The following is a 15166-nucleotide window of genomic DNA, read 5'->3' on the forward strand; positions in this document are numbered from 1 at the left end:
AGGTAGAGTGTTATAGTTTAAAGGTAACACAAGAAGGTAGAGTGTTATAGTTTTAAGGTAACACAAGAAGGTAGAGTGTTATAGTTTGTGAGGAGCTAGTAAAAGCATGGAACAAGCGGTCAAACCAAAAATGTATCCACTCAGAAAAAAATAGAAACCTATTTCTTTTTTGTTTAGCGCCTAGGTTAACGTGAATTCAAGACGACTAAATCTCAAACTGACAAAAAACAAAACAGGTCATTGACCGAAATATATAGTTTATGGGAGATGGACCTACCGTCCCGGTCAATAACCTCTCATACCTCCCCTCTTCCACACACACACACACACACACACACACACACACACACACACACACACACCGCCTAGATATTAATCTCATTGTCATTACAAGAAGAATTACTTCTCCCTTTTCAATGACACCCCCCACCCCTATATATGATATGTACAACTGTAGATGGGTTTTGCACGAGCTCATACACACACGAACCCACACAAACACACACACACACACACACACACACACACACATATATATATATATATATATATATATATATATATATATATATATATATATATATATATATATATATATATATATATATATATATATATATATATATATATATATATATATATATATACTTCAATACTTCCTGAATGACGAACGGCTGTTTGGCTCACACGAATCATTAAAATATTTCATTGAACTTTCCGATCTCCCCACTTAAAGTAGGTGGCGTGGGGCAGTTCCAACCGGTTTGATCTGACCTTGATTGATTTCATAATGAAGTGGGACACATGCAGATTCGGCCTTGGAACTAGCCTTTCATTTATTTGAAACTCCAAGAACGGGCCAATAAAAAAAAACGTTACAGTACATTGCCTAAGATGAGTATAAAAGCTGCCGGTTTGCCATTGTTTACTGAATTTTGGCCGCAGAGGCAACTGGGTGTCAGAACTTGCCAGATCGCTGAGGGAAAGAAAGCCAAATTTTTAAAACATTAAATTCCAAAACTTTATTTTTAAGGTCGACAACTCAACTACGAAAGGTATGTGAAAAATTTAACTATAATTTAAAGTTTGAAAACAACTAATCATAAACTTAAGACACTAAATTATGATATCACACTTAATTAGCAAAGTATCGTAATAATGACTTTTTATTTAGCTGCCTGACCATGAATTTAAAATGTTGTCTGAATTTGATTTCACTACCCAGTTTACATAAAATAGTTCACTCAATGTTAATGCTCGTTTGATCTCACTGCCCATCTCACATAAAATAGCTAAATGTTGAGGTTCCTTTGATCTTGCAACCCAACTTATATAAAATAGTTAACTCAATGTTGATGCTCGTTTTATCTCACTACCCATCTTACATAAAATAGTTTACTCAATGTTGAGGTTCCTTTGATCTTGCAACCCAACTTATATAAAATAGTTATTTCAATGTTGATGCTCGTTTAATCTCCCTACCGATCTCACAAAAAAATTTTGATCAATGTTGACTCTCATTTGATCTCACTATCCAGCTTATAAATATTTAGCACAATGTTGACGCTCTTTTGATCTCACCACCCAGATGCCAGTAGAAGTTGTATCAGACGACAGCGGGGACACCATGACCCTCATCAGATACAACGACAACAGATTCGTCGCCTCGGACTTCGTGGAGGAGACCATACTCAACATGAGAAACGTCGAACTACGTCACGATGACGTCATGCTCTGTTCCTACTCCAAATCAGGTAAATAATTAATCAATTGGTTACCCCACCCCCCTCCCTTCATTAATTATGATAGGCATGACCAAAAACGCTGATTGGCCACGAAAAAACGAAAAAAGATTGGTATTTTTAAAAACTTACCAGACCGTATCGAGTCAACCTTCTTGTTAATATCTTTACCTTAACATTGGTTTGAATCCTAGACTAACCCTCCATCTATACAACCCTATCCCTAGCTTTGACACTAATCATAATCTTAACACTATCTTAAATAGAAATACCGGTAAAAAAAAGTATCGATTATATTTTTATATACCGGCTATAATAAGCTCAATACGTGTTCTTAATTTATTTATTTTTTCGCCCTTTTCAACTAATAATTAATTAAGCAAGGGCCATTTAAAACATCCATCCATGCTTTCTGTCGTTGGTAAATTTGAATCTTTAAAAAAAAGAGTGTTCAATGTTCCTATAAGATAGTGATTAAAATAAATTCGCAAATCTGAACTCTTATTAAATTATGTTTTCGTTTACAAAGGTTGTCATTGGGTGTGGGAGATTCTGCGCATGCTCCGACACGGCTCCACGAACCTGGAAGTCGTCGACAAGGAACACTACATGATCGAATACAACACACTAGACCAGCTGTCGGCTCTTCCGTCTCCCAGAATCCTCAACAATCACATGTTCTGGGACTCTCAACCACGTGACCTAGTGGAGAAGAAGATCAAAACGGTTTTCTTCTACAGAAACCCCAAAGACGTCGCCGTGTCCTTTTTCAACCATCACAGGAAGTTCAAGGACTATGACTACAACGGAAAATTTTCAAACTACCTCAAGAGGCTCGTGCAAGGAAAAGGTAACTCTTAGGGTTTTTTTTAAAGGGCGGTCATCACATCAAGTTGTTAATTTAATTTTTAAAATTTAAAAAAAAAAATTTAAAAAATAAAATATTTTAAAATACTGGTCTCTTTAAAAAAAAGTCTAAAAATTATTCGATTTATGCTACATAAAGTTAATGTTTGTTTTTAAATATTTCAGTGGATAATTGCAGTCCCTTCCAGTATTTGAAAAGCTGGGAAGAAGCGATCGCCTCCCACCCAGAACAGCCGATCTTTGTTGGAAATTATGAGGACATGAAAGAGGTAAGGTGGTGTAGGAGCTGCACGTGACATCAATGAATTAATTAGGGCAACCAATATGAGTTTATAAAACAATTTTTTTTAACGCGGTATCTGTTAGATTAAACTAAGTGCTAAAGTACTTAGTTCATACTATGGCCAGGTATTTAGTCAGGAATAGGGCCAGAGTTTCTTCCAAGCATCCGCCCCCTCTCCCCCCCCCCCCCCAACGAAATGGAATTTATTTAGAAAATATATACTTTTACCAGTGTCCGCCCCCCCCCCCCTTCCCGTCCGCCCCCGCCCCTCAAAAATATTCTGTGCCCCCCACCCTGTAGAAAAAAAGTCTGAAAGAAACGCTGACTATGGTCAGGTATTTAGTCAGAACTAGGGCCAGTTATTTAGTCAGGGCCAAAGTTAGGGATTTAGTCAAAGCTTGGTTGAAGGTAGTGGCACCTTCAAAAATAAAAAGCCTGAAATACATCAGTACTGTTAACGTTTAACTAAGTAGCGTAAGTTATTGTCCATTTCTTCTTTGACACAGTCACAATAAATAACCATAATGTGTCTATTAATCAATGAATCACTAAACGACCAAAATTTCTAAATGTGAAAACGCTTCCCCCACAGAACCCATTAGCCGAACTGCGCAGGCTATCCACCTTCCTAGGGCACGATCACAGCGACAACTTCCTACAGCAGGTGGCGGAAATGACGTCATTTGACAGCATGAAAAAACGGAAATTCCCAGTCGCGGTTCTCGACGATGAAGGTCAGCCCATCATGTATCGCAAAGGTAAGCAACAGACATGAGATTAACAATAGTTATTTATTTTTGTTGATTTTAAATTAGATTTAAAAAATTAGAGTTATTCTTTTGAATCAGGCGGGTTATGTTTCTATGACCGCCATTCACAAGAGATAGTATAGTTTATACTATATACTATACCCAGCCGCGTTTACTTTCCCGACCGTGAACCAGGTACCCATAAGAGCTGGGTGGACTCAGGGGCGCCCTACAGACTCGAGTCCGGGATCCGAACTCCAGTTTTTCGGGTTAGCAGTCGTATGCTCTAGCACCCGATCAGGCCGTCCCACGATTTTAGCGACTAGGCCAAAAATAAAGTTCCCAAACCTGACGATCCATGGGACAAGTGAAGTAGAGTTCACCTGTTTCTGTGACCTCGGCATATGAAGGGATAGTGTGGTCAGCATTATGCCCAGCCGCCTTTACTTTGCCTAACGTGAGTTAGGTACCCGTCAGAGCTGCCTGGACGGTCTACTGACTTGAACACGGATTCAAACTCGAGACTTACGGGTTAGCAGTCCAGCTCTCTGCCGCTAGGCCACTCCGTACTAGGCAAATGCAAGAGTCATTTCTCCTGATAAGATTAAACACAACAAACAACGTTTCGGTGTTAGGCCTTCGTCAGAACATAATCAATTGTAGCGAGAGAAAAAATTTCCACCCAGCTTTGACTAAAATCTAAACCCACGTAATTTATAATTTCACCTAAATGTAATTAATGTTTCTTCTCTGTCCAGGTGAGGTGGGGGACTGGAGGAACTACTTCACACCTGAGCAGAGCGCCTGGTTTGATCAAATCATCCGTGACCAGATGGCCGGCTCCAGGTTCCGGTTCCGGTACCAGCTGGACAGTCAGAATACGATGACGTCATTGAGGAAGAACTCACCTGCTATTCTTAGACAGGGTGGTTAATTGGAGAAAGAGGGGTGGGGGAGGGGGGTGTCAGATACATTTGATATTAATTGTTTTGTTGTTAATCATGTGATTACTGTAAAATACTATGATACAAAACATTTATTAGTTTTGTGAAAAATCTCTAGTTTAAGCTCCAAGTTTTATTGTTTATTCTTTACTGTAAAACTTGCTTTAAAAACAAAACTAAACAGAAACGTAACATTATAAACAACGCTCTATAGTTTCTCTCAGTAATAGCTAGAGTATGAAAAGTTACTTGTCAATACAAGCAATACTGTAATATGTATGTTTTTACATAAGCATGTGTAGTTTTAAAATATCGGTATATATCATGGTAAAATATGTTTATGTTAAGCCTCATTGTAAAAAACACAAGTTATTGTAAAATAATCATATGTCATTACAATTGAATTATATGCATGTGCTATTGTAAGATAAGTGTATGTTCTATTATGGAGAGTAGTATATGATGCTATGGGGTAAAAATTCTGACTAGGATGGGTGAACGAAAGAATGAGGGACACATCAAAATTTGTGCTTGGATACTTACATATGTGTTTTGTGCTGTGTGTGAGGGGGGGCAGGGTGGGGGGGGGAGTCATTTGTGTCCCACTTCCCTTGGGACAGGCCTATATGTGTGACTGTCAAAAATTACATATGTACTTACATCTACTTGTGAGAACTTGCATCTGTATGTATGAGTAAATGATACTAGTCATATGTATGAATGTCCATTTTTGTTTATATAAACACAACACTATCTCATCTTCCGTTCATGTATATAAATGACATATGTTATAATTTATTTGTTCATGAATGTTTATGCCTAAGCAACAATAAAACATATTTTTATACATATAATAATGTTGGAAATTCTTATTTAAAACTTTTTAAACTTTCCCCTTCATATTTAACTTCCTACAAAGCTGCGACATAAGTCTAAACAGGCAAAAATAAAAAAACTTGAACCGTTCCTTTTCCTCAAACTTTTTCCACATTACAACATCGCAGATATAGATTAAAAACTTGAACCTTTCCTTTTCCTCAAACTTTTCCCTTTTACAACATCGTAGATGTAAATTAAAAACTTGAACCATTCATTTTTCTTCAAACTTATTCCAAATTACAACGTTGTATATGTAAATTTAAAAAAAAAACTTGAACCTTTCCTTCTTCTAAAACTTTTTCCACATTACAACATCGTAGATGTAGATTAAAAACTTGAACCTTTCCTTTTCCTCAAACTTTTCCCCCTTACAACATTGTTATTAGATCTACAATTTAAAACTAATGTGTTTAAAACCAACAGGCGACATGTTGACGGTGAAAATACACCACCTGACATCTGTCATCTGTCATTGTTTTAACGTCCAAAGTTACATCCGGCTGTACAGGTTAAACTGTTGCCGGTTTGGTTTTTTACGTTTTAATTAGTTTGGCTCAAAAAGTGAATACTGCTCAAGAATAGTGGACGTAAAATTTTTTTGATTCGAGTGATCTTTGAATAGGTTTTGCTAATGGACAAATATATTCTGGATTATGTATCAAACTTACATTGCAAGATTACAGATGGACGTAAGGGCACGTTAATGTGAGTATTTATTGTAAGTGTAATGGCTATATTTAGAATTGAAATGTGTACGATGTTATTATTACAGTGTTGTGCTAATCAATCGGTTACCATGACAACTCAATACCAACCAATCGGTGGTCTCACATTCAAAGACGACAGCCATCTTGAAGATGTTAATCGGTAGCTTAAGTAGCTAATTGGTTAAAAGGTTTGAAACAGCCAGAAATAAAAAATAATGTAAGATTAACAATGTACACATAGTAAACTGTACATTACAAATAACTATACTTGTAAAAATCATAAAATGATTCTAAATCATAACCTATAAATAATCATTCATTTAGTAAAATCATCAAGGGTTTTTTTTTACTGTAATCTGCCAATAATCTTACATTTAGTAAAATTATCAATGGATTATAGACAATCGTCAATACCCTTCTAATAATCTTACATTTAGTGATACATCAAAGGATTATAGACAATACTCTTCCAATAATCTTACATTTAATGAATTTATCAAAGGATTCTTGACAATAACCATCCAATAATCTTACATTTAGTAAAATCATCAAAGGATTTTTGACGATAACCTTCCAATAACCTTACATTTGGTGAAGTTATAAATCATAAAATGATTCTAAATCATAACCTATAAATAATCATTCATTTAGTAAAATCATCAAGGTTTTTTTTTACTGTAATCTGCCAATAATCTTACATTTAGTGAAATCATCAATGGATTATAGACAATACCCCTTCTAATAATCTTACATTTAGTGATACATCAAAGGATTATAGACAATACTCTTCCAATAATCTTACATTTAATGAAGTTATCATAGGATTCTTGACAATAACCTTCCAATAATCTTACATTTAGTAAAATCATTAAAGGATTTTTGACGATAACCTTCCAATAACCTTACATTTGGTGAAGTTATAAATCATAAAATGATTCTAAATCATAACCTATAAATAAATCATTCATTTAGTAAAATCATCAAGGGTTTTTTTACTGTAATCTGCCAATAATCTTACATTTAGTGAAATCATCAAAGGATTATAGACAATTCCCTTCTAATAATCTTACATTTAGTGAAATCATCAATTGATTATAGACAATACCCATCTAATAATCTTACATTTAGTGATACATCAAAGGATTATAGACAATACTCTTCCAATAATCTTACATTTAATGAACTAATCAAAGGATTCTTGACAATAACCTTCCAATAATCTTACATTTAGTAAAATCATTAAAGGATTTTTGACGATAACCTTCCAATAACCTTACATTTGGTGAAGTTATCAAAGGCTTCTAGAATATACCCTTCCAATATTCTTACATTTAGTGAAGTCTTCAAAGGATTCTAGAATATAACCTTCCAATATTCTTACATTTAGTGAAGTCTTCAAAGGATTCTAGAATATAACCTTCCAATATTCTTACATTTATAATCTTAAATTTTGTAAAGTCATCAAAGGTTTCTAGACTAAACCTTCCAATAATCTTACATTTAGTGCAGTCATCAATGGGACTGTATCCTAAGAGTCTTGCTACTCAGTGACTGTGCTATGACGACTAGCAACTATAAATAAAGATGTGATTTCGATAGTCTGGAATCAAAAGCTCATACCATAACCATAAACATACGCATGCCCGACCCCCCTCCCCCACCCCACCCACCCCCACAGTTAAATTGATTTGACGCTCATTTTGGTGGTTAATATATTGATCTACAAAGCACATCGGTATCTTTACTTAAAGTGTAAAGCATTTTTTAAAAAGAAAGTTGCCAGGATCATTTTCTGAGTAACAACCCTTCTAAAAAAAGGCGTCACTAGATCGGGTATTACCTGGTGCTGTTTCTATACGTGTCATCCCCCCCCCCCCCCCGCCAACAAATTTGCTTTTTCGTTAAGGTGTCACCTGTCTCACTTCTTTTTTTTTTGTTGTTATCTTCACTAGATTAAAAAATAGTTTTGGTAGTAACTTCTACGATTTTTTGTCGTGGTGTCACAAAATACTGTCACCCGGGGCGGACCGAACCCCACCACCCACCCCTCGCCTTGTGTCGCTACTGCTAATAAATATCATCTGTTTGCTTTTTACTGAAGATAACAACACACTTAATGAAGGAATTCTATGTTTTAATGCGGCGATTTCTTGTACAGTGTGATTGGTAAAATAACTCTGTTCGCGAAACATATTTTATTTTTCAAGGCATGTTTGTCAAATCAACTCTTCCTAAAACTGAACGTTGAAAATCATTCCTTGAAAAAAAAAATATATATATATTTATATCTTGAAATATATATATATATATATATATATATATATATATATATATATATATATATATATATATATATATATATATATATATATATATATATATATATATATATATATATATATATATAATTATATATATATATATATATATATATATATATATATATATATATATTCACTTTTACATCTACATCTACATCTGAATCTTTTTTGACGGGGGGGGGAGGGGCTTAGCCTCCATTGGATTGACGAGCGGTTTAACATGTGTATGTATGCATACATCTGTAGGATGATTCGGATATTTATGCACACAAAAAACGTACATTTCGACACAAAAAAGCGAATAATTAATTACATGATGAAATGGATTGGATGAATGAATTTACACCGGTCTGCATCTACATCTAAATCTATATGCATATCTATAACCAGATGAAGCTGTATAGGCCTATATGTACGTATGTGGATATGTATATGTATACGGCACCCGGGCATACGAATAAATACTGTCGTATCGTTAAACAAATGAACTAAAATCTATAATATAAGCGGGCTGAGCGTGTGTCAGTCTGTCATAGCTATAGATTTTGAAACCATAAAAGTAAACATCGCACCATGCTGTGCTTTTCAGTGCACCGCAGTGTCTTACTAGAAGTAATAGAGTAGGGTTTGTTTATATAACGGCATAGAGCTATTTTATAATTTCCACTGTTTGTACAATTTTGCATAACGTAAAGAGAATATTAAATACACGCACATTGCTAAAACATATTAAAAGGATCAATGTCAAATATCGTTTTCGTTAATATTCCCAGAAAAAGTGGATACATATCAATAACATAATAACAGTACGGTAGAAAAATCTAATTAAACTGCTTAGTAATTTTGCCAATGGAGGTAATTCAAAGATAAATTGAACTCACGCTAAAAATGTGAATGCAAAATCTGCAAGACGGAATAATTGTTGGAATAATATAATTAGCAAAATGTGAATGCAAATTATGCAGACGTGTAAGAGTACATTATTGTTGGAATATTATTATTAGCATTGATTTTATAACAGAGGCGTAGCAAGAGGGGGGGGAGGGTGGAAATCGAAAGTTTGAGGGAGGTGGGAGGGTGTAAATCTAAATTTTCCGCCGGCGCTCGGAAAGGGTGCGATTTGGCGCTACGGGATAGACTGTGAGCAATATGCCTTTATGATTACATTTAAATTGAGTTTATGTTGAGTGTTGTGTTTGTTTTTTTTTTTTTTTTTTTTTTTTTTTCGTTTGTGTTGTATTTAGTTTTGTTCTGTTCCCAACTTGGTACATTTAAAAAAGATTTACCGTGTGTTGTGGTTGTGTTGTGGTTGTTTTGTGGTTGTGTTGTGATTGTGTTGTGGTTGTAATGTGGTTGTGTTGTGGTTGTGTTTTGTTTGTGTTGTGTTTTTGTTTGTTTTGTTCTGTTCTGTTCCAAAGTTGGTATATTTTAAAAAGATTTACCGTGGCGGAGCACGGGATGCAGCTAGTCACATATAGATCTATAGGCACTCTTTAAAGTAAACTGTGTTTACAATCATTCAGTAACTTCGTCTTTTGTTAAACCACACTAATCCATAATATAGCCTAACGTCACCCAACACAAAACAGTATTCCCCCTTGTATTGTTGTAAAGTGGGTTTCTCCTGTGTGACACATAGTCCAAAGTTGCACGGATGTACAAGAAGACCACGCTTTTTTCAGTGTTAGCATTTGCACATTCAATGGGCTATTTATAGATGCGTTCTTGTTGAAAACAAGTTGATCTCTAGACTGTATTAGTACGTTCACTGAATCATCTGTCTAGTCGTGATTTATAAGTTTAGAGATATATAACCTATTTTGACTAGAAGATAACTTAGACGTAAACATAACTTTAACAGCCGAGAAGATAACTCTTACTGACAGAAAAATAACTGACGAAAAAATAAGTTTAACTGACAAAAAAAATTGACAAAAAAATAAATTTAGCTGATCGAAATTTCAACTTGACAAAATGTGTCGTCTGCGTGTCTTGTGAGGAAACAAAATGGCCGCGACGAATACAATTTTTGACGTGACCGGCTCGGTATCGCGCGCGGTCCGGTTTTCGAAGCCGGACAATTTTACCGAGGTGTTCGTGCCGGTGGAACACAGCTGCTGTTTCTGTGGGAAAACGTCCTTCAACCTCAGGTCTTGCACCAGGTGCTGGTGGGCCAAGTACTGCAACAGTCGGTGCCAGAGGGGACACTGGCCGCGGCATAAGGCGGAGTGTAGGCAGGACCCGGCCCAGAGGCTTTTCTTTAAAGGTGAGTTACGTGCAAGTAGGTGATTCTTAGTAGTTGTTTTATTAGTTAGTGATTCTTTAGTAGCTCTTTATATAGTTGGTGATTCTTTAGTAGTAGTTTTATTACTTAGTGATTCGTTATTAGCTGTTTAAATAGTGATTCTCTAGATCTAGATCTAGGTGCAGTTTTAATAGTTAGTGATTCTTTACTAGCTGTTTTATTACTTAGTGAGTCATTAGTAGCTGTTTATATAGTTAGTCGTTCTTTACTAGTTGTTTTATTACGTAGTGATTCGTTAGTAGCTGTTTTATTACTTAGTTATTTATTACTAGTTGTTTTATTACTTAGTGGTTAGTTAGTAGCTGTTTATATAGTTAGTGATTCTTAACTAGTTGTATTACTTAGTGATTCATTAGCAGTGTTTCTTCCAGACTTTTTTTCTCCGGGGAGGGGGAGGGCACTTGAAATTTTCGGGGTGGGGGGGGCGGTAGACTTTCTTCGGGGGGGGGGGGGGGGGGCGGACACTGTTAAAAGTATATATTTTCTATATAAATTATATAAATTTCATTTCGTTTCGGGGGAGGGGGGGGGCGGTAAAAAAATTTCTGGGGGGAGGCCCCCCTAAGAGATGCCTGGAAGAAACTCTGTTCATTAGTAACTGTTTATATAGTTAATGATTCTTTAGTAGAAGTTTTATTAGACATAATTACCTGTTTAAATAGTGATTCTTTAGCTGCAGTTTTATAGTTAGTGATTCTTTAGTAGCGGTTTTGTACCTTATTGATGCTTTAAAAGCATTTAAATAGTTATTCTTTAGTAGCAGTTTTATTAGTTGGTGAATTTTTAGTAGCTGTTTTACGTGTTATTGATTCTTTAGTAGTAGTTTTGCCTCTTAGTGATTAATTAGAGGCAGTTTAATAGTTGAGGGACGGCGTGGTTGAATGGTAGAGCTTAAGACTGCAAACACAAAGTCTCAAGTTTATATCCCGGGCTCGAGTCTATTGAACGTCACTGAGTCCACCCAACTCTGATAGGTACCTAGCTCACATTAGGGAAAGTAAAGCCAGCTGGGCACAGTGCTGACCACACTATCCGCTTGTATGTCGAGGTAATTGAAACAGATGAACTCTACTTCATCTGCCCCGTGTGTCTCGGGTACGAACGGGGAAAAAAATGAATTTTAATCGTTTGTTATTCTTTAATAGCACTAACTTTTATCTGTTAGTAATTCTTTAGTGGCTGTTTTATTAATTAGTGATTATTAAGTAGCAATTTTACATTTTAGTGATTATTTAGTAGCAGTTTTAATAGTGTGACTCTTTAATTGGCATTTTATATAGCAAGTGTTTCTTAAGTAGTAGTTTTACTACTAAGTGATTCATTACAGATTTACTATTTAATGATTATTTTGTACCCTTTGTACTTGTTAGTCATTCTTAAGCAGAGTTTCTTCCAGGCATCCCCCCCCCCCGAACGAAATGGAATTTATATAGAAAATATATACTTTTAAGAGTAACCGCCCCCCCCCCCCCGGAAATTTTAGTCCGCCACCCCCCCCCCCCCCAAATATTTCAAGTGCCCCCCCCCCCCCCCGGAGAAAAAAGTTTGGAAGAAACACTGTTCATAAGAAACAAATGTATTAGCTAGTAATTGATTAGAAATTTTTAAATTTGTATGGTCAATAATTCGTGGTTGATTTAAAAATTGTGTCACAATTTTTTTTATTTTCTAACAGGGGGCCGGGCTGTGGAAGTCGACGCCATCCCATCATCAGAGAGCCCTGAGGCCGCCATTGGCAGGTCCACTCTCTTCCTCAGCCTCAACTCTTGTCCGAAGAACGGACACAACGACCACGCGGACTTTACCGGCGTTCGTGAGCTGGGACTGGAACATTTGCCGGAGAAGATCCGTGTGCCGGCCGTGGTGGATTATCTCAAGGCCGAGTCCAACATGACGGTTAGTTGGTGCTGCTTGTTTGTTTGTTTGTTTGTTTTTACTTCGATCTTAGTTGTGATTGTGTTATGTTAGCCTGTCGTCCTCCGCTGACAAGAGCTTTCCAGGCGTGTCTGTCCTGGGCTAGTCTCTCCAACTGTCCCCAGTTGTATGCTATCTTCTTGGTGTCTTCTTCCAGGTCACGTCTCCAGGTCTTTTTTCCTTTTATCCTGTGGATTTCAGGCAGTGGCGTAGCGAGGTCGGGTATCACCCGGTGCGGCACTTAATGGTGTCATCCCCACCCTAGAGGCGTAGTGACCCTTCCCGGGGACAAACTTTCAAACTTTCGATTTGCACCCCCCCCCTCAAACTTTCGATTTGCACCCCCCCCCCTCAGACTTTCCATTTGCACCCCCTCTCAAGTTTTTTCTCCATATATTTTGCTATTTTTTGCCTTGGTGTCACCCCCCCCCCTAAATGGTGTCACCCGGTGCGGTCCGCACCCCCGCCCCCCCCCCCTCGCTAAGCCTATGATTCCAGGGGATTTCACTTAACACAATTACGTATTACGTGTCAACCACAAAGTCGATGTCTCCTATTTCAGCCTGCTATTATTTCTTCGATCATCCAAGAGCAATCTACAAGGCAGCAGTTTTAGAGTTTTCTCTACTAGATGGGCTGCTGTCCCCAGCTATCGAGCATCATCTGCCCGTGAGGTAGGGGGGTTGGGGGTGGGGGCAGATGAGCTTTGCGCATGACCTTTACCGACCTGGCCATGCCGACCACCTTTTGCTTTCTAATTAGTGGCTCATTATCTCAGGATAATCGCTGTGATGACGTGGTGTTAAAAAAAATTCATGGGGGCTAGCTGGAGAGAATGGCTCAGGTCGCTGAACTATGGAGTTTCATTCAGACATTTTTCTCCGGGGGAGGGCAATCATACCTTATAACTTGAAACCTAAGTGGGCGGACACTAAGTTTTTATTATCAATGATATATTTTTTCTATATCGTCCAGGAAAGAGGGGGGGGGTGGACCCACTCCGGAGGGCATTGCCTAACTGGCGCTAAACCCTAAACATAGTTAATATATATATATATATATATATATATATATATATATATATATATATATATATATATATATATATATATATATATATATATATATATATATATATATATATATATGTGTGTGTGTGTGTGTGTGTATATATATATATATATATATATATATATATATATATATATATATATATATATATATATATATATATATATATATATATATATATATATATATATATATATATATATATATATGACATCTTTCTACAGGTCAGAGTTTTGGTAAAATGGACAAGCAAGAACCGCCCAAACGAGGATTCCTGTGCCAAATTCAGGGGAACTAACATGACACGAACAGCGTCAGGGACATGTATCCTAGACAACAAACACGACTTCGTGTTGACGCCTTGCAAAGTTCCCAACTGTCCCAGGGCAGAGGACCTCGGGCGCAACCATTTCTACTACGAGGGCGATCTAAAAATATTCACCAATCGTCACGTGTTGTTCGATGACGACGAACTGAACAACACGGTGGTTGATTTTTTTTACGACAGTGACGACAGAGACGGTGTCGTCAGAGAATCGGCGACCAGGTTATTTTATTCCAAGCGCCCGACGGACCGGACTTTTTTTAAGGTGTCCATCCACGATAAGGACCTGTTGCTGAGGTTGGGCCAACTTGAAATCAACAGGACCATCGCGTTTCAAAAAATTCCCACGTTTGTTTTAAGGAGAATGTCTGCGTTTGCGATCGTCATATCCCATCCTCATGGTATGCCGAAAAAAATCAGTATCGGTCACGTGATCCGGGTGACAGAAGAAAACATTACACCGGAAACGATGTCGAACGCTAAAATAGTAGGGAGGCTGGAGAGAGCGTGGTTTGCTTCTCGGAGTCAGGCGGACTATAGAGAGTATATGAAGGCTCTGGGCACGCTGGATATGCCGATGTATAAAGTCTGGTACAACACCCCCACCTGTCAGGGGAGTTCAGGGGCGCCGGTCTTGTTCGGCGCCCGACAATGCAGCGGGACGTGGGGTCCCTACATGGCCTTCCACACGGCCTATGAGTTCGATTTTAATTTAAATTTCTTTAAAGTTGCCAGATTTATGAATTAAAAACTATTTTATGTACAGAACATGTTATTTGAGTTCAACCAATTCTTAAATAATAGTATGACAAAATGTTTAATTTAGTGACTAATTGTTAGGGGTCGGCGTGGTCGAGTCGGTAAAGCTCATGGTTTCTAAATCGAAAAGTCTCGAGTTGGACAGCCACTCTTTTAGGAGAGACAACTCCAAAATCAAACAACTGCTGCCTTGTAGTTTGTTCTTGGTTGGACAAAGGCTATGGAAGCAAATCCAAAAAGAAAAGCAGGCTGAAATTGGAGTCAATTGCCTCAATTGCGCATAACCAGTTGACACGAAAC

At 37.1% G+C, this 15166-nt stretch overlaps 1 protein-coding gene and 1 long non-coding RNA gene across 2 annotated transcripts; both read left to right on the forward strand.

Moving 5' to 3' along the window:
- The first annotated feature begins 933 nt into the window (after positions 1-933).
- Positions 934-4581, forward strand: LOC131931072 (sulfotransferase 1A1). Its single transcript, XM_059287764.1, has 6 exons — positions 934-1055; positions 1589-1754; positions 2272-2592; positions 2775-2878; positions 3485-3650; positions 4400-4581. Exons 2-6 carry the CDS (start codon positions 1589-1591, stop codon positions 4573-4575), a joined length of 933 nt encoding a protein of 310 aa, XP_059143747.1. The 5' UTR covers positions 934-1055; the 3' UTR covers positions 4576-4581.
- A 7899-nt stretch (positions 4582-12480) lies between these two features.
- On the forward strand, positions 12481-14875 carry LOC131931089 (uncharacterized). The gene is made up of 2 exons (XR_009384230.1): positions 12481-12693; positions 14007-14875. It is a non-coding gene; the product is annotated as an uncharacterized LOC131931089 (long non-coding RNA).
- Positions 14876-15166: the final 291 nt, after the last annotated feature.

The sequence above is a fragment of the Physella acuta genome, unplaced genomic scaffold, assembly GCF_028476545.2.
Source record: "Physella acuta isolate Inbredline_101_S28 unplaced genomic scaffold, ASM2847654v3 ptg001889l, whole genome shotgun sequence".
NCBI lineage: Eukaryota > Metazoa > Mollusca > Gastropoda > Physidae > Physella > Physella acuta.